Source organism: Polistes canadensis, unplaced genomic scaffold (assembly GCF_001313835.1).
Source record: "Polistes canadensis isolate GaletaPanama2010 unplaced genomic scaffold, ASM131383v1 scaffold_165, whole genome shotgun sequence".
Taxonomy (NCBI): Eukaryota; Metazoa; Arthropoda; class Insecta; order Hymenoptera; family Vespidae; genus Polistes; species Polistes canadensis.
Window position 1 is genome coordinate 85,657 of NW_014569712.1, and position 27,792 is coordinate 113,448.

The 27,792-nt window shown below is 30.2% G+C and overlaps 5 protein-coding genes across 19 annotated transcripts; 3 read left to right on the forward strand and 2 right to left on the reverse strand.

Moving 5' to 3' along the window:
- Positions 1–49: 49 nt before the first annotated feature.
- LOC106789140 (CKLF-like MARVEL transmembrane domain-containing protein 4) lies at positions 50–4,331 on the reverse strand. Of its 5 annotated transcripts, none has more exons than XM_014753096.1 (5): positions 4,240–4,331; positions 1,790–1,940; positions 1,527–1,700; positions 501–599; positions 50–391 (listed from the first exon to the last, which is right to left on the reverse strand). In XM_014753096.1, the coding sequence occupies exons 2-5, from the start codon at positions 1,919–1,921 to the stop codon at positions 257–259; spliced, it is 540 nt and encodes a 179-aa protein (XP_014608582.1). In that variant the 5' UTR covers positions 1,922–1,940; positions 4,240–4,331; the 3' UTR covers positions 50–256. The 5 variants fall into 5 exon arrangements, with proteins under 5 accessions (XP_014608582.1, XP_014608583.1, XP_014608581.1 ...); XM_014753097.1 differs by lacking the exon at positions 4,240–4,331 and adding an exon at positions 4,049–4,231; XM_014753095.1 differs by lacking the exon at positions 4,240–4,331 and adding an exon at positions 3,631–3,736.
- Positions 4,332–4,632: 301 nt separating this feature from the next.
- Positions 4,633–7,699, forward strand: LOC106789143 (male-specific lethal 3 homolog). 2 transcript variants are annotated; one of them, XM_014753103.1, is made up of 11 exons: positions 4,633–4,860; positions 4,957–5,075; positions 5,134–5,202; positions 5,277–5,386; positions 5,565–5,748; positions 5,925–6,110; positions 6,209–6,513; positions 6,596–6,808; positions 6,877–7,073; positions 7,325–7,409; positions 7,479–7,698. In XM_014753103.1, exons 2-11 carry the CDS (start codon positions 4,974–4,976, stop codon positions 7,564–7,566), a joined length of 1,539 nt encoding a protein of 512 aa, XP_014608589.1. In that variant the 5' UTR covers positions 4,633–4,860; positions 4,957–4,973; the 3' UTR covers positions 7,567–7,698. The 2 variants fall into 2 exon arrangements, with proteins under 2 accessions (XP_014608589.1, XP_014608590.1); XM_014753104.1 differs by lacking the exons at positions 4,633–4,860; positions 5,134–5,202 and having other exon boundaries at positions 4,871–5,075; positions 7,479–7,699.
- A 1,117-nt stretch (positions 7,700–8,816) lies between these two features.
- Positions 8,817–11,899, forward strand: LOC106789130 (major facilitator superfamily domain-containing protein 6). 4 transcript variants are annotated; one of them, XM_014753072.1, is made up of 9 exons: positions 8,817–9,103; positions 9,175–9,533; positions 9,592–9,732; positions 9,825–10,098; positions 10,188–10,381; positions 10,487–10,806; positions 10,876–11,051; positions 11,133–11,298; positions 11,377–11,899. In XM_014753072.1, the coding sequence occupies exons 1-9, from the start codon at positions 9,040–9,042 to the stop codon at positions 11,384–11,386; spliced, it is 1,704 nt and encodes a 567-aa protein (XP_014608558.1). In that variant the 5' UTR covers positions 8,817–9,039; the 3' UTR covers positions 11,387–11,899. The 4 variants fall into 4 exon arrangements, with proteins under 4 accessions (XP_014608558.1, XP_014608556.1, XP_014608557.1 ...); XM_014753070.1 differs by having other exon boundaries at positions 11,600–11,899; XM_014753071.1 differs by having other exon boundaries at positions 11,133–11,294; positions 11,600–11,899.
- Positions 11,900–12,038: 139 nt separating this feature from the next.
- On the reverse strand, positions 12,039–17,172 carry LOC106789129 (hamartin). 3 transcript variants are annotated; one of them, XM_014753066.1, is made up of 15 exons: positions 17,104–17,172; positions 16,428–16,665; positions 16,093–16,358; positions 15,765–15,995; positions 15,495–15,688; positions 15,308–15,420; positions 15,005–15,252; positions 14,598–14,939; positions 14,304–14,492; positions 13,948–14,239; positions 13,643–13,863; positions 13,418–13,543; positions 13,086–13,322; positions 12,912–13,008; positions 12,039–12,815 (listed from the first exon to the last, which is right to left on the reverse strand). In XM_014753066.1, exons 2-15 carry the CDS (start codon positions 16,534–16,536, stop codon positions 12,304–12,306), a joined length of 3,177 nt encoding a protein of 1,058 aa, XP_014608552.1. In that variant the 5' UTR covers positions 16,537–16,665; positions 17,104–17,172; the 3' UTR covers positions 12,039–12,303. The 3 variants fall into 3 exon arrangements, with proteins under 3 accessions (XP_014608552.1, XP_014608554.1, XP_014608553.1); XM_014753068.1 differs by having other exon boundaries at positions 12,304–12,815; positions 15,005–15,243; XM_014753067.1 differs by lacking the exon at positions 17,104–17,172 and adding an exon at positions 16,964–16,987 and having other exon boundaries at positions 12,304–12,815.
- Positions 17,173–17,793: 621 nt separating this feature from the next.
- LOC106789117 (tyrosine-protein kinase Abl) lies at positions 17,794–27,702 on the forward strand. Of its 5 annotated transcripts, XM_014753037.1 has the most exons (15): positions 17,794–18,193; positions 18,829–18,982; positions 19,204–19,313; positions 19,405–19,703; positions 19,764–19,905; positions 20,344–20,474; positions 20,556–20,818; positions 20,945–21,116; positions 21,186–21,441; positions 21,537–21,671; positions 21,765–21,900; positions 21,984–22,111; positions 23,160–23,371; positions 23,616–24,642; positions 24,792–24,898. In XM_014753037.1, exons 1-15 carry the CDS (start codon positions 18,067–18,069, stop codon positions 24,809–24,811), a joined length of 3,312 nt encoding a protein of 1,103 aa, XP_014608523.1. In that variant the 5' UTR covers positions 17,794–18,066; the 3' UTR covers positions 24,812–24,898. The 5 variants fall into 5 exon arrangements, with proteins under 5 accessions (XP_014608523.1, XP_014608518.1, XP_014608520.1 ...); XM_014753032.1 differs by having other exon boundaries at positions 17,795–18,193; positions 23,616–27,702; XM_014753034.1 differs by having other exon boundaries at positions 17,795–18,193; positions 23,208–23,371; positions 23,616–27,702.
- Positions 27,703–27,792: the final 90 nt, after the last annotated feature.

The window sequence follows — 27,792 nt, forward strand, 5'->3', positions numbered from 1 at the left end:
TAAAAAACATATATATTATATATATATAAATTTCAAAAAAGTCTTTAGATGAGTATAATGGATATGTATTAGTTTGTACGATATAAATACATAAAATGATCACACATGAATGATGATCATATACGAATGGATGATTAATTCGATAGATCTTCCTACGAGATTGGTAGGTAATCATACGATTTTATATTCCCTCTTTCGTCATCGATTTTTATATAGGCATGTGTCGTATATATTTGAAACAAATACCTAGATAAATTTAATACGCGGGACTGGTAACAGTTGACACTTGTTTTGGCATATGCTGACCCTGAGCCAAAGCTCCACTTCTAACTGCAGTAAACTTTAACCATGCGTCGTAACCATAAGCTACCATGGCACAAAAACCGAAGAACTGTAAAAAACACAAAAAGAAAAAAAAAATAAAAAGACCGAAAAACAATTTTTAAATTTTTAATAATACTTTTTTGGGCTCTATTTATTATCAATGTAAATGTTCTCACCGCTGCAACCGCGAATGATTCAGAAACTCGACCATAATCGGCTGCCAAGGAAGCAGCCAGAAGATAAAATATCGTCCAAATCGAACAGAATATGAGTTCCTGTGAAGACAAACATTTGCACAATTGAAAAGGACAATGTTTTCTCGTAGGAAGAGAAAGAGGTCATCGACCTTTTCCTAACGAGTAATTAGAAATTAAATAGCATAACGTTTAAATAAGAAAACATAGTTAGTTATTCTTTTCATTTCTTTTCTTATAATTATATACTTCTATAAATACACTAAACTTTCCAACGAGCTTTCACTTGAGAGATCACTTTAAGAAAGAGTAAGAGAGAAGGAAAGAAAATAGGAAAAAAAAAAATATGTTTGCGTGGGTCTACACGAATGATAGAAGTGAAACTCTTATTATCATATAGAAAATAATCAATTGATTCGATATATAAGCAATTGGTATACTTTACTAAATTGATTAATACATTAATATTAAATAATTTTAAATCAGATATTTTTTATTAGATGAAGTATATCAATAGATATATATATATATATGTAATTGTTTCAAACAAATTTACTTTTAATATTATTCTCTCTTTAATAGATATTTAATTAATTCTGAGATACACATCCATTTCAACTAACATTAAAAACCATTCATACTCTTCAATTGCTGCTCGACTGTGATTTTTATCTCACTTTATTTTTCTTTCCCTCTCTATTTTCATCTCGTTTAATAAAATGTTATCATTACAGTCGCCTTGGAAGGTTTCATTTCAAAAAATTAATGTCTTTAATACGTATTATATTAGATGCATAAAAATGATTCAACGTTTTACATGAAATATTATTTTGATAACATCATAAAAAGGGGGTTCGATAATCCAAACGGTTTGATACGAGTCGTTTTAATGAGACAATGATAACGAAAACAAGATAACGCATTTTTTTTTTATGTGTTTTCTTTTTCTTCTCGTTTCTTTTTTTTTACGAGCTAAGTAAACGAAATTTGATTATAAAAATATCTTACGATTTTCAACCATGGAATTTTGGAGAACTTCTCAACGATGTGAAATAAATAAAGAACAAGTAGTACACCGGTGAACCAAAAACCACCCATGGCGACTGTATTGAACCATCCTCCTCGACTATGGCTACTGTAAATCGATACGGTGATGCATATGAATCCCAAGAAATTTAATATCTGAAAAAGAGGAAACGATATTATAAATGGGCGGAATGATTTCATTCAAATTGTTTTAGCACATGTAGGCGTGTGCGTTGCATACTTACCACTTGTACAATTTTTAGAATACCAGACAATGTTCGCATATAAGATGGATCAAATCGTACATTTGGTTGTATGGTGGTCGTCGTAGTGGTGACGGTTGTTGTCGTATGTTGCCCAGGAAATCCTTGATCCATTTTTCTTTATTATTAATATCTAATTAAGAAAGAAAATAATTGAGAAAGAGATCTGAATTTTTATGATCAGACGAAAGATATGACAAATTTATCCATAGATCTAGTAGACATTTTTTAGAAAAAAAAAAAAAAAAAAAATAAGCATTTTAACATAAGAATAAAATATACCCTTAAGGGGGTGGCAATTATTTCGTGACCAGCCCTCTCTCCGTACATACATCTTGTACAAATAATACAAATAATAATTATTGTTTCTACATAATCTTGTATAAACAATCAATAGTGAGGGTGGCCACTAACTTGTGGTCATTCTCACGAAAATACCAAATGAATATGAGAAAACACCGCCCCGATTGATTACGTCTGCTATCATGCGGGCGTAAAAGGCGTTAACGCGTTTGCGTCGTTGAGATTAAGTAAAAAAATCAACGATAGAATTTATCTGATGATACTCTCGAAATAATTAAATACTGTTTAAAAAATAAAGATATATATAAATCAACTGAAAGAAAGAAAAAGTAAAGAAATATAGAACTCTTAAAAAATCACCCATTTCCTTTCGGTTTGTTATCCAATCGTATAATCGATAAATCTCGCGCCAATTTCAACCAATCACGATTTCCAATTAATATTTTTTATCATTACTTATGAATCAAATGTACACTCACTTACCAATAATTGTTTTTTAACAAGATTATGTTTTTATTTGTAAATTTTTACGCTCTAAATAGGTCAATGAAATTAATTATTAAAAAATATATTACAAGATTAAATCGTGTAGTACAAAAATAAACTATTATGGGTGTGATCTATGAATCGCATTATTGAAAGATTAACCGTAATCTAACACACTTTGTGCATACGTACGTATGCACGCACGTATAAAATAACGCATGCACATAATACATATATATATAGAAATGATTTGAGCATGCGTATGAAACGATGATAATAAAATGTATCTAAATATATCGTTTAAAAGTATGATTAACAATCTTTGATGGATCATCCGTGCAGTCATCAAAATTCGTCTTCTAACGTAATCGTAATATCAGGAATAACAAGAAGAACCATTGGAAGTGAAGTATTACGATGATCGTTAAACTCGTCAGCTATAAATTGGCTCTAATAAGTCATTTCGTAATACTATTGTAAAAGATCGTAACACTTTCGCACGCATAATACCCACGCACACCTAAAGAATTAACTATGAAACCAAGCGCGTTATCTCAGCGAATTGTCACGCAAGCAATTTTTTAGCACCATTGTCGGATGACGCCAAGACGAGTATAATTATGTTAATAATGAAAAATACTCTACCAAACGAAAAAACGACCGTCAGTGTCTCGTTTAATAATTAAATCACAGTCTATTATTTTCATAAACGGTGTACCTAAAAAAAAAACAAACAAACAAGATTCAATACGAATAGTCTCAGCATTGTACTACGTAAAACAATAAATGTATTTTAATAATTTTATTCGAATCGAAAAATAACAATCGATTATCGATTATACGCAACTGCAATACATTGATACGGGATATATCGAAAAGTTATCATGCGTAACACGTGAGCCACTATTAAAACCGAAGTAAGAATCAGCAGACGAAAATACATTTATAACCCTACCACCATTTGCAACCATACGACGACGACAACGACGACGACCGTTAAAATAGGTCAACGCTTTCGAATAGAATAAACTCACCTACAATGCGATTCAAAAATCGCTCCTTTCTTCTTTTCCTCCTTCCTTCCTTCTTTCTTTCACCTATTCCAAGATCAAGCGCGATTTCTTTTTCTATTTTATTCCACGTCGATAATAATAAGAATGATGATGATGATGATGATGATAATGATAATAACGATGACACCATTCGTATTTATGTTTTCTTCTTTTTCTTTTCTTTCGTCGTAAACTACGATATGAAAGTTACTTTACAATACCACAAATGGATTCACGAACAACGTACTTCTCTCGCAACTACCTGTTTGCTCGGCGCAAACCTATCAATGATCTATCAAACAATTCCAAACAATCCCACTGCCCCCAACGATTAATTCATCGATAAATACTTTGGAGAGTAATTTTTCATGCGATTCAATCAAACACCTTATATATTCACCTTCTGTTTCTCTTTCGACATTAACTAACTTGATCGTATACAGTGTACAAATTCGTCACACACACACACACACACACACACACACACAGGCACGCACGATTATACCTAAAGCAAACTTGTGTATCGTCGCGTTATATTTTCGAGTTCGTTTTATTTTCTTTTACTATTTCTTTCTTTCTAATGCAACCTACCTATTTATATAAATACGCACCACTACTACGCGATGACGCGACTAACGAGTTCACGAACGCGCCGAAGAGCGCCAGGATACCTTTACCCCCACTTATTTTCCCTCTTGCATCTACATTGAAACTTAACAAAACCAAAATTTAATCATGATGACACACAAAAACACTCGATTTACTTGTGAATCTATTTTATATTCTTCGTTTTATATCTATAACGCGCTTTTTTTTAATTTTATTACTGTACGATATATAAGTATATTCATAAATTTTATAAATTTATGTTACGCGTTCGAGATTAATCGATTTCGATCTATATCGAAACTCGAATTATGCACTTACTACTGCGCATGCGTTGCATGCATCTGTTTCGATCACTAGCCGCGAGATGACACTAGTTTTTTACTCATGTGTTTTCATTCAAATGGCGATTAAAGTTAGGTTATAATAGTGCATTTATAACAATTATTAATTATCCGTCAACAATTATTTAATCGTATCAAAAAATACGAATGTAAAATATTCACGTTTAATCGTTAACCTACTAATTAGTTATTATTATTATTTATTGATGCGAGTAATTTCTTTTTTAATGAAATGTCAAAATTTTTAGCAATGGAACAAAACGTACGTTGAATTGTTTTTCGAATAAATCAATAAATTATATTTAAAGGAGTAGACTAACGTGATATTGATTTGTTTAATTATAATCTTTATAATCAGACCGAACGTATAAAATAATGGTTTCTACACGTGGACCTAAATTTAAATTCTGTGATGGTGAAAAAGTGCTTTGTTATGAGCCTGATCCCACGAAAGCTAAAGTGTTGTATGATTCTAAGGTAGGAAAATTCTTATTCGAACATATTCAATATTTAATTCCTATATAATTATTTATAGGTTTTAGATGTTATTATTAATAAAGATCAACGAGGAAGAAAAGCAGTAGAATATTTGATACACTTTCAAGTGAGATACTTGTAATGTTTATTTGGATATTGCTTGTATTTTGTTACATTTTAAAATGTCTCTTTCTTATTCAGGGATGGAACTCATCATGGGATCGTTGTGTAACAGAAGAATATGTTCTAAAAGACACCGAAGAGAATCGACAACTTCAGAGAGACCTTGCACAGAAAGCACAACTTCAACTGTATATATATATATATATATATATCCTATTAAATCAAACTATTCAATATTTTTTTTCTACTTTATTAATATTTATCATTAATATTATTTATGTAGATCTGAAATGTAATTGTAAACTTTTTCAAGAACTCTATTGCACTCTTCAAAATTTATTCAAAAAATTCATCTATCTGAATAAGGGGAGCCTACTTATATCGCCGAGAACGTAAGAAAAGAAGTCACAAATTATCAGATCGTCTAAACGAATCAGAAAATCAGGAACCACGGAGGAGAGCGAGAAGCGGTGGCAGTAGAGCTACTTCTGCTACTACTGGATCTTCTGAAGATGGTAGTTCAGGACAACAGGCTGATTACGACACAGAAGTATTATTATTTTATTTTCAATAATTTTGTTTAATCTCTTGCGTTATGATTTAAAATACCGAGCTATGTGTCATATTCATAAGTTTGGTCCATTAAACTTATCATGTGTCTTATACATTGTTATTGTACAAGGGTTTAAAACTGAGAAATACATCTTGTATGTCTTTCATTCACAGGAAATTATTACAGAAGAAGATAGCGAAAGTAGTTCAGATTATGTTGGTGAAAGTAGTGATGATGAAGGCAGTGGTGGTGGAAGTCAATCTGGTGCAAGCGTTAAGCCAGGAGTTGATCTTGATATAGGTACCACCCTGAAAAGAATTTTGGATTTAGATCATGATTTAATTACTAGTAAAAACAAGGTGATACTTTCGCATTATGTATCCTCTTGCATGTACATATGTAAATATTTTTCAATTATAATTATTATTTTTTAAATTTCTTTGAACATCTTTTTCAGTTGGCTGTATTACCTGCGCAACCAACAGTTTCGAGTATTCTAGAGTCATGGGTGCAACATTTTACTACAACACAATTAACAAACATTCCAGACAAACCGCAACGAAATAAAACTAATAATTCCATAGAAAAAACAATAAATGAAGTTAACATATGCAGAGAAATAGCAGATGGATTGCGTATATACTTTGACTTCACTTTACATGATCTTTTATTATACAGACAAGAAAGAGAACAGTACTGTACATTAAAATCTTCATTTTTATACGCGGAACAGGTGCAAATAATAAAAGAAGAAACGATCGAGTAAGTAGTAGATACAAAATTGTTGTAACACATTCATGGTAGCGAAAATTTATAGATTTTTATACTTGATATTATTGATAAGACATACAGATATTTCGATCAAAGAAGAATTCGAAGATACAGAATATGCTCATTTACCACCATTTCAAGAACACGAACAAGACATAGAATCTACTTCCAAAAATACTATTAATTCTAAGCGAAGATTAAGATCGTACAGATTTGGTTCTGTAGAAGAAAATAGACAATTGCGTTCTTTCGATGATGTTAAAACTGATCCGGGAAATTTATCGAGGTATTTTTTTTTCGTTAGTGTATTTAAACGAATATAAAACTTAATCGATAACAAATCGTATTCAATAGCATAGCAAGTACAAGCTCCAGATGTTCTAGTCCACGCGGTGTAACACTGAGAATGCCTGTTATTCCCTCTGCCCAAATAAACGCTTTACTACAACAATCGAATAAATGGAGATTGATACCGGATTCTTCGACGTGTAGTAATAATACTCCAAATCCTTCTACTTATTACGGCGCTATTCATCTTACACGACTATTTGGTACGTTTATTTGTTTAAGGGATAAAAGTCATTTATCATAAAAATAGAAGTAGATATTTAACACTTTGCACTATTGCAATATGATACTCTTAATACGTTTATCTAATTAAATATAAAGAATAAGGCTCCTAATCGTTGTGAATCTTATAGGCTAAACATAAAAAGCACGAAATATAGCACTGAATATGGCTACATTAAATCATTTTGTGCAAGAGACAATTAATTTACTTTTTTATTTTCTTTTATTTCAGTGATATTACCTGATTTGTTGCAATCCGCTGATATTCCAAATAAAAAATTAAAACTTCTAATGAAATATTTAGATATGTTTCTCAGGTAAAGAAAAAATTATTTGAATGAGTAATAAAATATTAAACGATGAAGATTATATACGTTTATTTACAGTTACTTGGAAATGCATAGAGAATGGTTTGGGGAGCAATTTTATATGCAAGTAGATAACCAATCAATGATACAAGCGAGCAGCTCGTGACATAGATAAAAATTCGGTATAATATATTGATATTTAATCTAATATGAAACTATTAGACATACCATCAACTTATATGTTTGTATATGTTATATCAAAGGATATAAATTCCAAATAAATAATTTTTGTGATATAATATACTATGACATATATATATTCTCTTTAATAGTATTAAATTATTATAAATATAATAATAATGTATTTAAACACTATAGAAATATATATAAGAAAAATAATAATCAATGAATCAAATGAAATTGTAAATAAATTTCTATTCTAATTACGTGTAATGTATCTTAATTAGGAAACTGTAAAAAACTTAATGGATTATAAAAGATAATGTTCGAATATTATTTTGTAACAGCAGAGTATAATAAGCTTCGTTATCTCATTGTACGCTAATCGTACAATTTTTTTAAAAAGTATTTTATAAAAATAATCACATGTATTTTATTTAGTTTTTTTTAGCTTGCTACTGTAAGGAAAGAAATATATATGAATTAATAATGGAATGTTACTGTAAACAAACTTCAATTACAATTGAAGTGCATAAAAATGTTTTCATAGAAAAAGAATTTTAATTAAATAAATATTTGAAACATACTTAATGTAGATAACAATTATAATGGTGGATCGTTAAATTGTTTATCATAAGAGCTTGCATTTAATTGGTCGCTTTGCTAATTAAAAGTGCTAATAAAGTAATTATCAAATGATATAAAACAGATCATATATATATATATAAAAATACGAATAGTAACGACACTAGCGCACCTATGACGAATAACTGGTTCGTTAGTTGAGATTGCTTTTCTATATGTGATTTTTCTCCCCAAGATTGTAATATCATCATTTTTGCACTTTAATCAAGATCATCTTACAATTTAACATTTGGACAGTCTAAAGTTGAACTCTTGATATCGGAGACAAATTATTTTCTTTCATTCGTGTAATCCCAACTTTGCATTCTTTTTCTTTTTAATATTTTTTTAAATACACAAAAGAGATTAAATACTTGTATTTATCTTTTTTATTTTATTTCTTTTTATTTATATTAATTTAATCTAAAGTAAAAAGGTGATAGTTAATTAAAAATTATCATCTAAAAGTGAATTGATATTTTATCAATACAAATTGGATATTAACATTCTAAAAATTATTTTACAATGAGGAAACTTTTACATATAGAAAATATATAGAATTAAAAAAAGTAGGATTTATATATTTTTGTAATAAATAATCTTAAAAATCTATTTTATTTAAAAAGATAATTAATAGTCTTCTTATTGACACTTAATTTGGTGACATCTTGATAATCAACGTTGCCAAAATAACTGATATTACAATTTTTTAAATTTTATTTTGTTTTTACATTAGTCAATTATGCACTGCATTTGACGTGATTGTTTATTTTCAAATTATTAGTTTGATTAGATATTTGTATTCGAATTAGAACATTAATTATATTTTAACACAATGCTGGACAACGTAGACAAAAGTCTTCTTCCTATTAAAGCGCATTATTTCTTTTTTAATGCCGGTAAATATCAATGTTAAATTAATAACAAAGTTAGTTTACATTTTAACGAAATATTTTCTTTTTTATTTCAGCTACTGGTCCCATAGTGCCATTTTTACCAACGATAGCAAAGCAATTAGGTTTTTCAAGCAGTTTGGTCGGCACAATTTATACAGTATTACCCATATCTGGTTTAGTCGCAAAACCATTGTTTGGAGGATTAGCTGATAAATTTAATCTTCCTAAAACTTTCTTTTTACTATTTCAAGTATTGCTAATCATAAGTCTTTTCTCCATTCATTTTATACCTCAGTCAGATACAAGTACAAATATTACTTTTACTTGTGAAGGAGATTTATTTTTAGAAGTACGTTCTAAAGAAGGATTTTCTGAAGATGTATTAGTCTCTGTAATATCAGCCAGGGAAACTATGAATAATCCTACATGCCAGGTATTGTTATATTTATAATATATATATAATTAAAATCTTTATAATATTTTGTTTTTAGTTATCTTGTAAAGCCTCTCAAAGAGCTTATGAAGAATTGTGCCTATGGAATCCAAAGTATTGTCATACAAACGATTCTAATATTATTTCAAATGAAACGTTTGATTTTATAGCAACGATTAACATGTACAAAGATTTACCTGTAAGTCAATTACATTATATACAATATTATTATTTTTGAGAAAGCTTATTATTCATTATTTTAATAAATTTTATATTTGTTTTTTTTTTTAGGAAAAACACTATACGAGTCTAAGAGTTTCTAACATAACTTTTTCCAATGGAATTACGCATGTACCAGCTTGTAAAAAGTTATTAAAAACTTCGTGTCTCGCTACTTGCCATCATCCAGCCTTAAATGAATTATTACGTGAATCTAATAACTATAATGAGCATACAACACCTTCGACGCATCAATTTCATTTATTTTTATGGGCTGCTACTGCGAGTTGGGTTTGCATGGCAGTTATTGTTAGCATAGCTGATTCTATTACTTTTAATTTACTTGGTTTGTATTACTTCTATTAGTTATTATTTCTTTTTACAAAATTAATATTATTGTTAAGAGATATAATGATACAATAATATATATTTTAGGAAATGAAAGAAGAAGTGATTATGGTAAACAAAGGATGTGGGGCAGCATTGGATTTGGAATTTTTGGTATAGCAGCAGGATACTTGGTAGATATTTTTAGTGAAGGAGAATTTCAAAAGGATTATACATGTATATTTTTTATGATGTTGATCTTTATGATTCTTGATATTATGGTGTCGTCTACACTGAGAAAGGTGTGTTCGAAGTAATATGGGTTGACATTATAAAAGCACAACTCTGCTTACTTATCAAAAGAATCCAAAATTGGCAGGTAATGGGAGCAAGCAGTATCATTACAGAAAAATCCTGAATGTTCTGATGAACCATCGATGCTGAAGGAGTTGCTAACTGTCGCTAAAGAGCCTAATGTGTGGATATTTGGATGGTGGTGCATAGGTGCTGGAATGTGCACAGGAGTAGTATGGAACTTTCTATTTTGGCATACTGAAAATTTAGCTACAATCTCGCAAACTAAATGGCTTAAAACTTTGCAAGGTCTATTGACTGGTATACAATGCTTCTTAGCAGAATTGCCGTTTAATTTCTTATCTGGAAGTATTTTGAAAAAATTTGGCCATATAAATGTTATGAGTCTTGTATTACTCATTTATTCAATAAGGTAAGCTCAAAAGATAATAAGAGATTTTTATATAAGATATATAAATCAATAATAAGAGATTTCTTGAAGGTTTATGGCATACAGCGTAATATCAAATCCATGGTTATTTTTACCTTTGGAAATATTTCATGGTCCATCATTTGGTCTCTGTTGGCCAACAATGGTATCCTATGGTGACAAAGTAACTCCTCCTGGTACTCAAGCTACTATACAAGGCTTAATAGGTGCTATTTTTGAAGGAATTGGTTAGTTCAAATTTCCTTGTATTATATAAGTCAAATTCAATGTTAACGATGTTAGTTTTACTATGTAAATTATAATTTTAGGTGCATCAAGTGGTACTTTATTGTGTGGATGGATAATGGACGTATACGGAGGTGTTATAACATTTAGAGTATTTTCAGTGGGTGCTCTTGTATGGCTAAGTATTTTCTGGCTCATGCAATTAATCTTACGCAAAATGTATTCTTCACAACGATGTCATAATCGTGAGTAAGGATATTTTATAATATGCCTTAATCGTTACATCAAAATATAGTATTTTAAACTTTTTACTTTTAATTATTCCAGATCTAGTTAGCTATGCTAATCCAGATGATGCGATTTTAATGACTATTAGCCAAGAATTACAAACATATTAAAATAAACAAAGATTAATCGTTTGAGTCCCAAGCTGCTCAATTACACTGTTCAAATATCTTTTGCATTTGTCAACACAATTTTTTCTAAAAACCACTGGGACTTAAACGATTAATGCAAATTTAATCTAATCATACTTATTTTTCTATTGTAGTGTGCGTAGAAGGGTGACATAAGAGATAATTCATTCAACAGAATATAGGGCTTTACGTTCAAGTTGATCTTGATTGGTTTCAAAATATGTACTTAAAAATATTTAAAATATGCATTGACATCTGTGATGTTAATGAATATACAAACCCCACTGTTCGTATTTAATTTTGCAATGAGATATACTTATATTATTGACAAAATCTATAATTACCAACATTATAGTACAATCAATTACAGTATATGCTTTAAGATGAGTGTAAATGTTATTATATAATAAAAGATCATATTATGATCATATAAATAATTTATTTAATTTTTTATATCTTTAGGTGGAATTCAAATATGATTGAAATATATACTCAGTAAATTGATTAAACATTTGTTAATACTTACGCTTAAAAATAATGGGCAATTAGTAAGTTGAAATGAATATAATAAGATTTTCATAAAATATCTGAACCTTTTATTCTTGCTTCGTTTGTGAACAGTAAAGGTTGACCATTATTAATAACTCGATTAAGTAACATGTCTCTTTACTTATAAATGGCAATCGCGTAATAACAAGATTTAGTAAATTACAACTAATCTAGTAATAAAAAGCTACAAATAACCTTTCCTCTGATTAATGATCAGCACAGCACCAGACATAACTTGCAATGATGCGAAACAAAGGCCTGTTTAATAGAGAATTATTTCAATAATATGTTAATCTTGCTTTGGAAATTGTCGTTGTTGATTTGAGCGAGATGGTGAAGTAACTTGATTACTTGGGATAGGTTCAACAATAGCTTGCAGATTCGGAATTTCACCTGCAGAATCACAGCAATCATTCATAATCCCAGTGCTGGAGTGAATAAAAGCAAGGCTGCCTTCGCTTGACGAAGCTAAACTGACTGATAAAGGAGGAGTACGTTCTTTAGGAGATGCAGAAGATGGAAGATTTCCAGTACTGGTACTAGCTCCGTAAGTTAAATTCTCGATTTTACCATGAAGTTCGAGTATACGACTTTCTAATAAAAGATTTATTTCCAATTGTGCCTTATATTTAGATTCAACTGCATTTAATTCGGTTTCATGTTGATCTTTAGTTTCTAACAGAGAACGTTGAATTTCTACCAGTTGTGCTTCTTTACGATTTTCTTTATTTTCTAATTCAGCTAAACGTACTCTTAAAACTTCTATTTGAGAAGTACGGGATTCTAATTGCCGTCGTAGATCTAAAAAAAATATATTAAACCACATTATATATATCTCATACTAAATAAGAATATTATTAATATCATTAATTTTATAAAACAAAGCTTTATATTTACTTGCTATTTCATCTGCATATGTATGTTGTATCTGTGTTGCTTCTTGATTGACAATAGGCGACCGTGCTCCTATGTTTTCTTGCCATTTCGATTGTGCCTACAAAAAGTAAATATAAAATTTGTTTCTTTTTCGTAAATCAGTTAACATTGTTATCGAATTAACATTAAACTTACTTCTCCTAAAAGAAGAAGTTTCTTTTGTACAATATCGAGATTATTCTCCAAATCTTTCGTACGATTAGCTGCCTTTAATGCTTCTTTAAGTTGGTGTCCTGCGTCAAACAATGCAGCCTCCGCAGAACGTGTTTCTTGTTCACATACAGCTACCTTTTTCTGTTCCTCTTTTAGTTCTAATTTGAGTGATTCATTTCGATCTTTTAAAATTTGATTTTGTCGTTCCCCTTCTACACACTATTGTATCATACATCGTTAAAAATATTATTATGTTATTTTATTTGGATAGATAGTAGCTTTTAGAAAAATCTAAAATGTAATATATAACAAACCTTAGTTTGCCAATGATGTAATACATCTTTATATCGTTCATCAGCTTCTCGGTTATCCCTTTTACTTTTATCTAATTCAATTTTTAAATTTTCCACCTCTCTTTCTAACATTCTAAACCGATCAGTCTAAAAGAATTAAAAAATTAAATATAATATTCAATGATAATGAAAAATGTGTAAAAAAATTTAGTAAGATTTATTATAAAAAATATTAAATATACTTACTAATGCATTATTGTGCTCTTCCAATGCTCGTGAATCTCTTAATTTACCAAGAAGTCTTCTGTTACGTTCAGCGTGCACTTCTCTTCGCTGCCGTTCAAATTGCAATTGCATTTGCATTAGCTGCAACAATTGATTTACGTGATCCGTATCTAAATTATCTTCCTCTCCCGCATCATCTTCTGTACTATCTTCTGCAATCTTTATTTTTGTTGAATTTCTACCTGGTATTTGCAAATAAAAATTTGTTAGATTTTATTCATACTCTTTAAGAAGATAAACTGAACAAATTGTGCAATAATACTTACGTGCTTTGTTGTTGTCGTTAGAAAAACTACTTGCACGTGCACAAATATCAACGTAACGATCAAGCATAGTGGTTGGCGATACTCTCAATTCCGAATTTTGTTGAATAGTTTTTTGTTCGGACGTTTGTTCTTTCTGATCTAAGATTCCTAACAGCAAGTACTCGTATTGATATAAGCTATTCGTTTGAGTCCCACTTTCTTCGAACTTTTTAATGAAATTTGTTTCTTTTCCTTCGTTATTATCCATCCGTTTTTGCATTTTCATATCCGAACATGATCTGGTTCTTCTCAACTAAATCGAATACAATTTTATTCAAGATATTCAAGATATCAATTAAAAATTCAATATATTTTACCTTATTTAAATTCTTATTAATATGTTGTATCGGCTGTTGACATTGAGAATAAAAACGAAGCTGTTGAACTTTTTGAGACAAATCTGCTATAGTACCGTGTAATTTCTCAGCTTGGAAATCCGCTTTTTGTTCCCTACTTTTTTGAATTTCAAGACTGCTACTATTTTGAAAGCTTACAATTTCCAAAACCTGTAATAAAGTCCACGGTTTTAATATGCAATGATAGCATAAAGTAATTATTAAATTAAATGACGAATGTATATATAATGAAATATTAATTTTATTTAATAAAACCTCTTGATCTTCTTGCCATGAATCGTTCTTGCAATTTTGAGTTATATCAGTTTCCGTAACACCACTATCGTCCTCAATGGTTGTTAATTTCATTGATTGATTAGCAGCATTTTGTCTATCAGCAATTAATCTACTGATCTTTTGCGAAAGAAATCCTGGCACGGTAGTTCCAGTATCGCTAGAATTTATTCCAGAGTATGTAATATTTGATACAGAAGGATTTAAAGGAATAGGCGTAGAAGGTCGTGACGTTTGGGTTACTGCACCATTGCTCAAAATACTGAGAGCACGAACAGCAGCAGATCCAACTGGAGGTTGCCTTGTTGATAGCTTACGAACATCCTAAATTATATCAAAATAATAATTTGTCAATTACCTGAAAGTTTATTTTTATAAAATCAACATACCTTAACAGGTGTCGTTTCTGGTGTAGCTTCAACAGCAGCTTCCGGTGGAGATGTACCACTTCTATTAGTATTAGGTGTTGAAGGAGTCGAACGAACTTCGTGAGATGTACTTTGGAATGATGGACTGTGTGGTGGAACAGTCATACTAGGAGACCAAAATGTTTCCTCATCTCCGTTACTTATCTCGGTGGTAGTCAATCCTCCACTGATATTTAGTGGTACAAAATTGGAAGAATGATCTATAAATACTGCAAGTTTAAATAACCCTTTACGTATAAATAATATTCTATAATAAATACTAACCTAAAGGTGGTGTAAATCGAGAATTCGTAACTCCAAATACTTCCTCTCTACATTTGTCTAACGTGAAACGATCGCACTCTGCTATAATATCATGATGTTCCATTTTTTTCCATCTACAATAAATTTAATTAAATTTTTGTTCTTAATTGTTACATCAATTGACAATAAATTATAATTAAATTTATACCTCGTGGCAGAAATTTCAGTATCCTTAGATGCTGTAACAAGAAAGGGATGCATACGCACAGAATCTAACATTGGTTTAATAGTATGAGAAAAAGTAGACATTTGATCACGTTGAAAACACTGTTGTTTAAGATATGAGATGAAATTGCAAGGATACATAGCATATAGTCTGTGAAATAAACTGTATAATCCCACCTACAATATATTATTACTTTGTATTTCGAATGGAATTTATTGTATTATATTAATTTAATGAATAAATAATACTCACCTGTAAATGTAACAGATAAAGATGATCTATGTCAATACTGCTAAGTACCATATTTGATGTTGTATGTCTAGGATGAGAGAGCGTCAAAGACTGTTGATAATAATAAAAAACCAGATGGCCGAATACTTCAAATATTTCTTGCAAATATGGTCCTAATGCGACAGGTAACATCGGTAGCAACATGACCAATAAAAGAAGTGCACTCATAAGCGATAATGTATCTGTTTCCACCTACAAAAAGAAAAGAAATTAATCAGAATATAATCTCGAAATGAAATGATTTAATATACACAAATTAATGACTTCAATGAAATAAACTGTATTATACCTTGAGCAATTTTAACAAATCTCGAAACAAAGTATGATTAGCAAGTTTGTATAACCAGGTCGGTTGTTTACGAGCGATATGACCGAGCAAAGTAAGCCCTTTAATTTTTTGTTTATTATTTCCAGTCTTACAAATAACTTCTGCCAATCTATCTAACAAATGTTTATCATGGGGCTCGCGTACACCTGCTAATACTTCCACAATACGTGAAGAATTTGTTGAAAGATAATAGTCCAATAAACCATTGACGAGCCAGCTATCTTTTGCTAAATGGTAATCGAATGTTATTATAGAAAATGATAGTATGATATAGAAATGTAATATGATTTACTTACTAGACAAGAAGTGTTCGTGGAATACTTGCTTTATTTCTTCAACCTCCCCAAGTTTATTGGATTCGAGTAAATTAAAAAGATCTGCAACAGCTGCTGTATTGACACTCATCTTGACAGCGACAGGTTAATTGATAGGCTGATAACAAAACTAATCCTTGGAGTAGGCATTAAAGATAATTATTAAAATGTTCTTGCTTCCAGCCATCTGTTATCTGCCATTCAAATTTAACATCATGAGCTAAAAAATTAAAAAAACATTCCTACCTTAACGAACAATAAAATATTGAAAATAAGAGACAAATAACATTATTTATTTAAATAAATAAAATAAGTATCAGTGGTCCAATGAAATGGGTAACTTGTCATTTCCAAAGAAAGATTAATTAATATGAAACTACATATATCAATGAAATAAAATGTATCTAAATAATTAGAAAATCATTCATTGATGTCAATGACACGTCCCTGTCAAACTGTCAGTGCATAGTTTTTTTAAAATACGCACAAAAATTGTTGATTTTCTCATATTAATTTACCCGGATGACTAAGATCTGTTATAAGGTGTAATTGACAATAACTTTCTTGGAATAAAATGAATATATTTCTAATTAAACGTTAAATGAAATAACAATAAAAATATTCGACTTTTAGACTTTAAATTAACGAAGTAGCTCACCCAAATTACATCTAATATTTCGGGTAATTTATAGTAAGTTCTATGGCGACCAGTATAGGCAAGTATATTACAAATTAGTAACAGATTTTGCCGTCTCAACAAAGGCTAGCGTTGCAATCGCATACAATTATTGCATCTATGCCTTGATTAATGCACACACACACACAATTGCAATTTCAAATAATTCTCTTTAAAAAGTGATTTTAATAATCATAATAAGAATCGTTATGTCATCGATAGCATTAATTTTTTTCAAATAAAATATAAATTTTATTTCCTAATTAAACTATTGCAATTGAATATATAATTAATAATTTACTCGTCACAGATGATTTATAGAATATTAAATTAAGAAGATTATCAGCTCTCATAGATAATAAACATCCAATAAGGATCGATCTATACTTGTAGAATTAGTACCATTGGATTTACTTTCATGAATATAAAAATGTCGATTAAAAGTGCATTTTTATTTGTTTAATTGTAAAGAAAATTGATTATTTATCATAAACATATAAATATATTGATATTTAATTATTTTATATAGAAATGGAAGGGTCGAATGATAAAAAGATAATTCAAATTATCTTAATATCGATATATCGAAAATAAGTATAATTCGATATTTCGACGGATCGAAATGAAGATATTATTGGTGCACGCATGTAAGCCAACCCCCGATGTGCTGCCCCATAGCAATGCGCCGACAAACTAAATAATCGACGTCAAAGCTGTCAAATATGGCGAGAAGTAGCGAGCATAATTGACATATAAAAATGTGAGATATAAGAGGTCGTAAGAGTGATCATAATTGATATTTAAATAGACTCGCGTTTTATTCCATAATAAATAGAATGTAAGTTCGAATAAGTGTCGATTTAAAGTGAGAGTGAGTGAGGAACTTTTGAGCCTCGGCGTATTTCTAGCCGAGGGGGAATATAAGGGCATGGTAATTGAGGAACTATGGGTGCTCAACAAACTAAAGACAGAATTATTCCAGCCGGGTCTACCGTGCGACAAACGCGAAAGCAACCCAGAAATTTAAAGGACTCTCGTATCATTGGATCCAACATATTTACCGAACACAGTGGTAATGCATATCAATTGTTATGTACATTCTTTTACATTTATTACTCTTGCACCCTATACTTTTTTACACTATACTTTTTACATTTATATTTAACCATCTTTATTATTAGTATTATTATTTGTTTATTTCTTATCATATTATATCCAAATGATACTACTCCTAAATATAATTTACAATTATTGCAATTTTTATGAATTATTACTTTTTTTTTTTTAGATTATATTTTACAAATTAATATCAACCATCTAACGTTTATGAAATTGTCTATAATTATACATAATTAATAGTTGTAACAACATGTAACACGTTCCATTACATGTTTCACGTTTCAACTACTTTGAATGCACTCATTCACTTATTCAACATTTTTCTTTATTCTTAACAGTCAGTTTAATTTATTCTTAATTTTTTATTCTCATTTGAATGATCATTAAATGCAATTTTTCTTTTTTCTATTATGTAACTGACTTGATAGAGTTTACAAAATTTAAAGTCATAATTGCATATAGATACTGTTATGCAATAGTTATAGTCAATGATTGTAGTAATTAGTGAATGAAAAAGATACTGTTATATCATTTTATCATTATCCCTACTTCAATTCTAACTATTCGTCTTCTTTTTTCTTTTTACAGAGGCTCTATTACAAAGTAGACCCCTACCTCACATTCCAGCATTGCCAGAGGGAGATCCTCCTAGTAGTTCTAATGTTCAACCAATTTCACAACAAGCAAATATTCAACAGCATACTAGTGTATCTACTAGTGGACTACTTGAAGCTGCTAATAGGTTAAATACATGAATTTATTTATCAATTACCTATATGCATACTTGCATCCATGTATTAGATATTTACTCTATTTTTCTCTTCAATATTTTATGATTACAAAGTTGTATCAAATGTTGTGAACTTTACGTGTATACGATTATATTAAGAAAGTTTTGAGATACTTTCAAGTATCTTTAACAATCATGAAATATAAAATTATTTACAATGATGTTTGAACTAGGTGGACTAGCAAGGAGAACCTTTTGACACAAGAAGAAGATGATCCACAATTATTCGTTGCATTATATGATTTTCAAGCAGGCGGAGAAAATCAGCTTAGTTTGAAGAAAGGTACATATTACAAATTAGAGTATAATATCACTAGTTGCATTCTTTATTGAACACAGATAATAATAGAATTCTTAATAATTTAAATAATTAGGTGAACAAGTACGTATTCTCAGTTATAATAAAAGTGGCGAGTGGTGTGAAGCACATTCGAGTGCAGGGCAAGTAGGTTGGGTTCCATCGAACTATGTAACTCCTGTTAATTCATTGGAAAAACATTCTTGGTATCATGGAAGAATATCTAGAAATGCAGCAGAGTATCTTTTAAGTTCTGGCATAAATGGTAGTTTTCTTGTTCGTGAATCAGAGAGCAGTCCAGGTCAACGTAGTATTTCTTTGAGATATGAAGGACGAGTTTATCATTACAGAATCAATGAAGATAGCGAAGGAAAGGTTAGTTGGTTGATTAACAAATAGAGAAATTCATGTAACTCTCATATTCCATCATTTCAGATGTTTGTCACAACAGAAAGTAAATTTAATACATTAGCCGAACTGGTTCATCATCATTCAATGCTTGCCGATGGTCTTATTACGCAACTGCTTTATCCCGCACCAAAGCATAACAAGCCTACTGTGTTTCCACTTAGTCCAGGTGGCGTATATATTTTTGTCAATATCTTAAATACTTTTCTTTGTCCTAGCCTACTTTTTTAATTACTCAATACCTGAACAAAAAAGGAAGATCAATGTTATTTATTTTATTCATCTATTTAATTTCTTTATCGCTTTTTTTTATTATTTAATTTCATTTTAATACACCATATATTTAATTACAATTTTTTATGTGCATGACGTTAAAACATAAAGTGTTACTTGCATTTTATTAACGAATTATTTGGGAAAATAAAATAATTATATGTGTTTAGCTTAATTCATCTAAAATAAAACACAATAATAATTTCTGATAATATTATAATTTATATATATTAACACACATTCAATTTTTGTAATATATAAATCTCTTGATATTATAAAATATTATGTAACAAATAAAACTCTATGAAATCATATAAACTATAATCTATTTCAGAGCCAGATGAATGGGAAATTAATCGGACTGATATAGTAATGAGGCATAAATTAGGTGGGGGACAGTATGGTGATGTATATGAAGCAGTTTGGAAGAGGTATAATATGACGGTTGCTGTGAAGACATTAAAGGTATTTATAATAATATTCTATGATTTATATAGATTTAAAATTATATTTATAACTATATTATTATTAAATCCTTAATTATAGGAAGATACAATGGCACTTAAAGATTTTCTAGAAGAAGCTGCCATAATGAAAGAAATGAAACATAGAAATTTGGTACAATTATTAGGAGTTTGTACGCGTGAACCACCATTTTACATAATTACTGAATTTATGAGCAAAGGAAATCTATTAGACTATTTGCGTAATGAGAGTAAACATCAAATCAATGCTGTTGTTCTTATGCATATGGCAACACAGATAGCAAGTGGCATGAGCTATTTAGAAAGCCGAAATTTTATTCATAGGTATTTGCAATTCGATATAATTGTTGTATTATTCATCATGTTTCTATTATTTGTGTATCTTTAATCTTTTTCATAAATTATTTATTATTGTAATTATATTAAAACTTTACTTAATTCTTAAAACAGAGATTTAGCAGCACGCAATTGTTTGGTCGGTGAAAATCATTTAGTAAAAGTTGCAGATTTTGGTTTAGCACGATTAATGAGAGATGATACGTATACAGCTCATGCTGGTGCTAAATTTCCTATTAAATGGACTGCTCCCGAAGGTTTAGCTTATAATAAGTTTTCTACAAAGGTAATAATTATAATTTTTCTAGAACAACTCGATAATAGAACTTCCATATAACAGGTTGAATTTTTGCAGTCTGATGTATGGGCATTTGGAATTTTATTATGGGAAATAGCAACTTACGGTATGTCTCCGTATCCTGGCGTGGATTTGACAGATGTTTATCATATGTTAGAAAAGGGCTATAGGATGGAATGTCCACCCGGTTGCCCACCTAAAGTGTACGAATTAATGAGACAATGTTGGCAATGGTCAGCAATAGAACGACCAACTTTCAAAGAAATTCATCATTCATTAGAAAACATGTTTCAAGAATCTAGTATTACTGAAGGTAAAGCATTTGTGCTTTTAATATCTCTGAGGTGTCAAATTGACATACAATAATATTCATGTACTAACAAACAAATATAAATATATTTATTTTAGAAGTTGAAAAACAATTACAAGGCGGAGGAGAAATTCCGTTGCTTGCATATAAAAAATCACAAACAGGTAGTACAGGAAATATTCATGGACTCGTACTTGTATCCGAACAAATGTCTTCCTCTGGTATAGCACAAGGTATAAACTGCAATTTATTATAAATGTTATTTTTCTAAACAATTTTCTATCAAATTTGTATTTGTAATATCAAAATAATTGTCTTGGATTTAGATGGTGCTAGTTCTGTAACTAAATTAAGTACTTTTGTGGGTGGATTGTCGAGTAAAAGTAACAGTAATATCGTACAAATGAGACGCTCGACGAATAAAAAAGGAAAACAAGCACCGGCTCCTCCAAAACGAACAAGGTAAGTTTTATTTTATTTTATAAGCTATAATATAAGGCAAGGATTTTACTTGTAATACTATGATTCATTTTTCTTTTTTATAGTTTATTATCATCGTGCAGTTCATTTCGCGATTCGGCATACCAGGAACAAGATCAACAAAATACCGATGCTGCCACCATAGCACTCGATGATGCCACAGATCTAAATGGTATTGATAAGATTTTTGAAGGTATTTCATTATATTAATTAAGTGTAATGATGTATGCACGTTGCAGCTTGAATTCTATTCATTCGAATTTCATTTTTGTTGATTTTGTTATATTTTATCTACTGTGGCTCATAGCTTCAGGAATGTGGGTCATTCTCCGTGAGCCAATATGTTCTGAATGTGCATAGTAAAATGCAAAATAATTGAAAGTTCTAAAAGTAATTGTTGGATATATTATATTCAGTGCACATTTGTATCTTAGTGAATCTTAAGCAATTTATACGTAGTTGCAGTTTATTATTATCATTTTTTGTTTGTTAATTTTTCTTATGACTGCTTTTATGATAAATTGGTGATAATATATTTATTTTTAATATTAATCCAAATATATATCATGTTTATGCATGATGTAAATATTACAACAAAAAAAGAAGTAATGGAAATATTTTCATTTTATATCTCATATAATTTGGTTTTCCTTTTTTTGTTTTTTACAATTTTAAGTAATTTCCATTTTGAAAGTATTACTCGTATCTCGTAGAATAAAGAAAAAAATTTCAATATTTTAATGAAATATTATATTCATATATAAATTTTGAATGTGTTCAAGCAGTGTTATGTGAGTTTACTCATGTTTCTAAACACATTCACGCACGCACGTGCATTATATAAAATATTAAAAAACACCTAATCATAACTAATTCTGGCCTGCACGAATTTTGTCGACAGTATCTTTTTCAACAGTCATTTTTAGTACATACGAGAGAACCATACATATTACCAACATTGAACTAACACTTGTTTAATGAAATAAGAGTCTTTTCTATAAGGAACTTCTTCCCTTTGATGATCATATTTTAAGGAGAATGACCCTGAGTTATATGAAAGAAATATATACAGTAAAACGATATAGCATTGATATTTTCTCTATCTAAAAACAAATTCTTTTTTCAATCTGTGATATAGAGCTATAATATTCTATTCCTGTATAAAGTTATGCTTACTTACTACAGGAATATTTAATCCTAGATTATATACAGTATACTTTGTTTATTAAATGACAAATCAGGTATCACACGAGATCTTGTGACAATGGCTACACAGTCAATTACTACAGGAGGTTGCGAAGTGGACGACGATGGAGATGGGTCTCAGGGGACAGCAGAACCCAATTTTGTTCCTCAACCATCAACTTCGCCAGAACCTGTACCGAACATACCATGCAATCAGAAACAAATTAAAACACGACCTTATCCATCTAAGGAAGTACTGCCTCAGAAGGTACAATGAACATACATTGTGGCCAGGCTTAAAATGTATAGTAGTCATTATCCGTGTAAAAATATTGTAATTCAAAAAGTATTACAAATAATGTGACGATCGATATTTATATTGAGATATATATATATATACTATAGTCTTCTTTAACTTACTAAATTTTGTCTAATGGTAAATGCATTTAGCACTGCTTGAATGGATTTCAACGTTTACAAACATATGAAGCTTATAATTAAATTTATTTCAGTTGGTACATGTAGGTGCACTAGAGGTGCAAAATGTTAAACGGGCAATTAACCGTTATGGCACCTTACCTAAGGGTGCAAGAATTGGCGCCTACCTAGAAAGCCTTCGCCAGAGTGGAATGCCTTCTAATCAAGATAATATTGCTACCACATCTGCAATATCTACCGTTATGGAACAACACGACGTTACAAGTAATACGGATACGCCCCAGCACCGTTCGCTATCTCCTCGTCAAAACAATTTACGTAATCAGCCACAAATGACGCGCAGTAATTCTTCCAGTGGTGTAGTAAATACTTATCAACCACCAAATTCACCACGCAGTCGGACGGTCGGGATTAGAAAAAATAATACGGAAAATATTGGATTAAGAACTTTCCGAGGTCCAAATAATACTGGCTTTAGAACGGCTAGTCCATCGAGATCGGTTCAACCAACACTTGCCGATCTCGAATTTCCTCCGCCTCCTATAGACTTACCACCACCGCCAGATGACATTTTTAATTCGGCAGATCAATGCGATTTGCCACCGCCTGTAACTGCCTCTCCTAATAGTGATATTTCTCATATTAAAACAACCAATTCGCCAGTAAGCGTGAGGAAATTAAAAGCCGAATGGAAAATAAAGGATGAGGTAAATGACGATCAAGATGATAAAAATAACGATGTTAGAAATGTAGAACCTTCTGTGAAGGAAGCTAGTTCTAGATTTGGTGTTAATTTACGGCGCAGAGAAACTACCAGCGAAACGCACTGCAGTAAATCTTTAGATGATAAAAAAACAATTCTTAAAACAAAGGAGGTGTCTAGTAATGTAAGACTAGAATCAACGGAACTAACGTCATCTCCGGAAGAAGCACCACCGCCACCTCCTCCTCCACCTCCGCCTCCTGCTGCCGTTGGTATCACAGATACGTTCGAATCCAAACCAGGGATGAAGGAGATGTTAGAATTAAAATTGGTCAATGAAATAAAGCAAAGTGCTGATATGAAACACGGAGGATCTGTAAAAAAAAGTGGAATTGCAGGTAATGTACCTTCATTACCTCTTGATCCTGCATCTCAATTATTATCTGAATTATGTGCCAGCTTTAGTATGGATACAAACAAACATTCTGTACAAAATGAGTATGCCATTTCTAATTTGAAGAGCAATGATAGTTTTTCAATTGCACAGGATCATCATTTAAGTCTTGATAAGCACAGTACACACAAAGAGATTGATGCATCTTCACCTATAACTGAGGGTATAATAAGCACTGGTAATATAGGTTTCAAATTGAAAAAGGTCGATAAAAGGAATAACCCGCAAAAAGAGGAAACTGGAGATAATCAAATAATCGATTTCAAAGCTAGGTTACGAAAGGTAGATAATGCGGAAAAAGATAAAGTTGTGGAAGATAAAACAAAACGGTTTGATGATATTGGAAGTAGTATCACAGATTCTTCTGAATTGGGAACTGATGATCAAATTGATGATAAGCGTAGAAGTACTGGAAGTATAAGTAGCCTAAAAAAATTATGGGAAAACAAAGAGGCTTCCTGCGATAATCAGCCGCTCAGTCCTAAATTAAGTGTTAGAGGTGTAAGCAAGCCAGACATAGTTGATGCGGGCGAAGACTCCCCGGAAGATCATAGTGGGGCATCAACGCGTAGTTCTACTAGTAAAGGAGACACAAGAGTATGGCCTCCAACATCATCTGCAGATATAGAAAAGCCTGTAGTGCCAGCCAAACCATTAAAACCATTAGTTTCTTCGACTAAACATTTTGGTTCCTCAATATATGCTACACCAAACTGCAATAAGTCTGCTTCACAGACAGATGAAGATGCAAATAAACAAACTGCCGAATCAAAAGGTGCAGCAAAACATAGTGTAATCGAAATCTCTAACGTCATTGACAATAGTATTTTGAATCTTAGAGGTAGTCCAACTATAATCATGGCTAGTTGGCTTCAACTATCCGATAAAGTTGGTTTGCTCCATGGTATGTGCATAAGTCTTACAGATACTGCAATAGCACCACATGCGAGGTTTCAGTTCCGTGATTTACTCACTAGACTCGAGCTACAAGCAAGACAACTAAGAGCAGCCGGAACAAGAAATATTACAGAAAATACAAGACTATTGAGTGAGGTTCAAAATACAATAAAGGATGTAATAAATACAGTGCAGAGATAAAGTATATATTGGTGGTGGAAAATCAAAAGTAACATTTTACACTCTCTCTTACATTTCTGTTGAAATTTTCAATTCATTTCTGTCACCAGTTTAATTATATATAATAGATATACGTAAATATACATGCATATATACGTACATATAATATAACATCATATCTCCTTTTAATCAACGCATTCAAATATTTTTAATTATCAACAAATTCTGAATAAAAATATTTCAATGCGTTGATTCGTTAAAATGGAGATATTCTTATATACACTATGTGTACGTATGTATGTATACATGCGAATCATAAATCATACATGCATACATATATATACATAAGTATAGATATATATCTAAGTCACTAGTAAGGTCTAAGAACAATGTTTTAATCATAAAAATTATGCTTAAAATAATATCAAGTAATGAATGTGAATGAAAGTAAGGATTGTTGAGTTATGGTTGTATGTTTATGCTATTACAAACATTTTGTGTGGTTGAGGCATAATAAGAAAGTATACTACAAGTATTTCTTTAATATGTTTTATTCGGAAGATAATGATTTGCTGCAAAATTCATTGTTTTTTATGTCTGCACATATTTATATTTTTAAAATACCAAATCTGTGGTGTCAAAAAGATATGGAATATTTTATTATCGTCTATGATCATCATGTGTAGGCTTTGCATTATAAGTCTCGATAAAAAATATTCATTTTGCATGATTACATTTTTATATAAAAAGACATGATCGAATATATAATGGTATACATATATATATATATATATATATACATATATGGTGATCATAACAACAATACGAATAGTTTATCACAGTTTTAATAATAATTGTACCAGTGGTACATATTAAATGCAATATGAATGATTGCCATTACAAAACGTAGACACTTTCTTAAGCCGCTTATGTATCGTAAATCATTTCATTTATATGTAATTTTATACACATCATTGCTTAGTACATTTATGCAAAGTTGTAGGTCACATTATAAATACAACAAATTATAATGTTAAGATATCTTACATGTACTGTGGGACAATATAACAATTTTGTATTTGTATAGCATAAGTTGAATAACAACTGTACTAAGTATCATCGTATGCCTACATAAATTATCCAGAATAAGAAAATTCAATGTAATTAATCAAATTCTTAAGTGTCGTGTGCTTTGTTTAATCATGGATATATGGAAATGTTCTTCCAAAGGCACAGCAGTAAAGGAATATGTTTAGAAATTTTCATAAAAAATATCAGCGCGTTCGTTCCTTACTCTTGCACATATTTTTTATACAATTTTCTATCAGACCGCTAGGTCCCATATTCGGAATAATTTTTCTCAAAAATGTGCGAAAGAAGTCTTATGATTTTTCATTCTTAGATATTCTATTAACACATAAAAAATCAAATTTCTAACTTTATCGATACGTTTAAATTATAAATTATGACATATACTCACATTAATACTCAAAAATTATAACGTAAATACATAATTATCGATATAAATATATAATTAATTTAATTGATTACTCAGTAAATATCGTTACTTATTATGTTATTCGAGTGAACAAGATTTTTCATTTATTTTATGGGAATTTTTGAACTTATACTTTATTAAATCTGTGCTTGAAACTAAGTAGAATGCAATACAGATGCAAAAGTAATAGTGACCAATGAAATGTGTCTTATGACACTGCCTATTAGTACATTCAATATATTAACATTAATAGTATACAATGTAATTTCGGTTCAATTGTTTATTTGTTTTTAAATAATTTGTACCTGTGATAAGCTAAACCATTATTTTATTATTTGTATTCAATGAAAAACTGAATTCACAAACAAAAATTAATGATTACGCAAATGAATTTTAGATGATGGGACTTAGAAATTACTATTATTATAATTATTAATATTATTATTATTATTATTATTATTATTATTATAGAAGACAGGAAGGTCCTTTGTTTTATATAATATGTATCATAGTAGTTTT

Bases quoted from the DNA above. Each gene is read 5' to 3' on its own strand.
- LOC106789117 (XM_014753032.1), top strand. From the start codon at position 18,067: ATGGGTGCTCAACAAACTAAAGACAGAATTATTCCAGCCGGGTCTACC. The intron at 20,819-20,944 runs GTATTTGCAATT...TTCTTAAAACAG, and splicing joins AGCCGAAATTTTATTCATAG to AGATTTAGCAGCACGCAATT. The intron at 21,901-21,983 runs GTAAGTTTTATT...TCTTTTTTATAG, and splicing joins GCTCCTCCAAAACGAACAAG to TTTATTATCATCGTGCAGTT.
- LOC106789130 (XM_014753069.1), top strand. From the start codon at position 9,040: ATGCTGGACAACGTAGACAAAAGTCTTCTTCCTATTAAAGCGCATTAT. The intron at 10,382-10,486 runs GTGTGTTCGAAG...GTATCATTACAG, and splicing joins TGTCGTCTACACTGAGAAAG to AAAAATCCTGAATGTTCTGA. The intron at 10,807-10,875 runs GTAAGCTCAAAA...GATTTCTTGAAG, and splicing joins TTACTCATTTATTCAATAAG to GTTTATGGCATACAGCGTAA.
- LOC106789140 (XM_014753096.1), bottom strand. From the start codon at position 1,921: ATGGATCAAGGATTTCCTGGGCAACATACGACAACAACCGTCACCACT. The intron at 600-1,526 runs GTAAGATATTTT...TTGTCTTCACAG, and splicing joins AAATTCCATGGTTGAAAATC to GAACTCATATTCTGTTCGAT. The intron at 392-500 runs GTGAGAACATTT...TGTTTTTTACAG, and splicing joins AATCATTCGCGGTTGCAGCG to TTCTTCGGTTTTTGTGCCAT.
- LOC106789143 (XM_014753103.1), top strand. From the start codon at position 4,974: ATGGTTTCTACACGTGGACCTAAATTTAAATTCTGTGATGGTGAAAAA. The intron at 5,203-5,276 runs GTGAGATACTTG...TTTCTTATTCAG, and splicing joins AATATTTGATACACTTTCAA to GGATGGAACTCATCATGGGA. The intron at 5,387-5,564 runs GTATATATATAT...TATCTGAATAAG, and splicing joins CAGAAAGCACAACTTCAACT to GGGAGCCTACTTATATCGCC.
- LOC106789129 (XM_014753066.1), bottom strand. From the start codon at position 16,536: ATGAGTGTCAATACAGCAGCTGTTGCAGATCTTTTTAATTTACTCGAA. The intron at 16,359-16,427 runs GTAAGTAAATCA...ATTACCATTTAG, and splicing joins CCACGAACACTTCTTGTCTA to CAAAAGATAGCTGGCTCGTC. The intron at 14,493-14,597 runs GTTTTATTAAAT...ACTTTATTACAG, and splicing joins CATGGCAAGAAGATCAAGAG to GTTTTGGAAATTGTAAGCTT.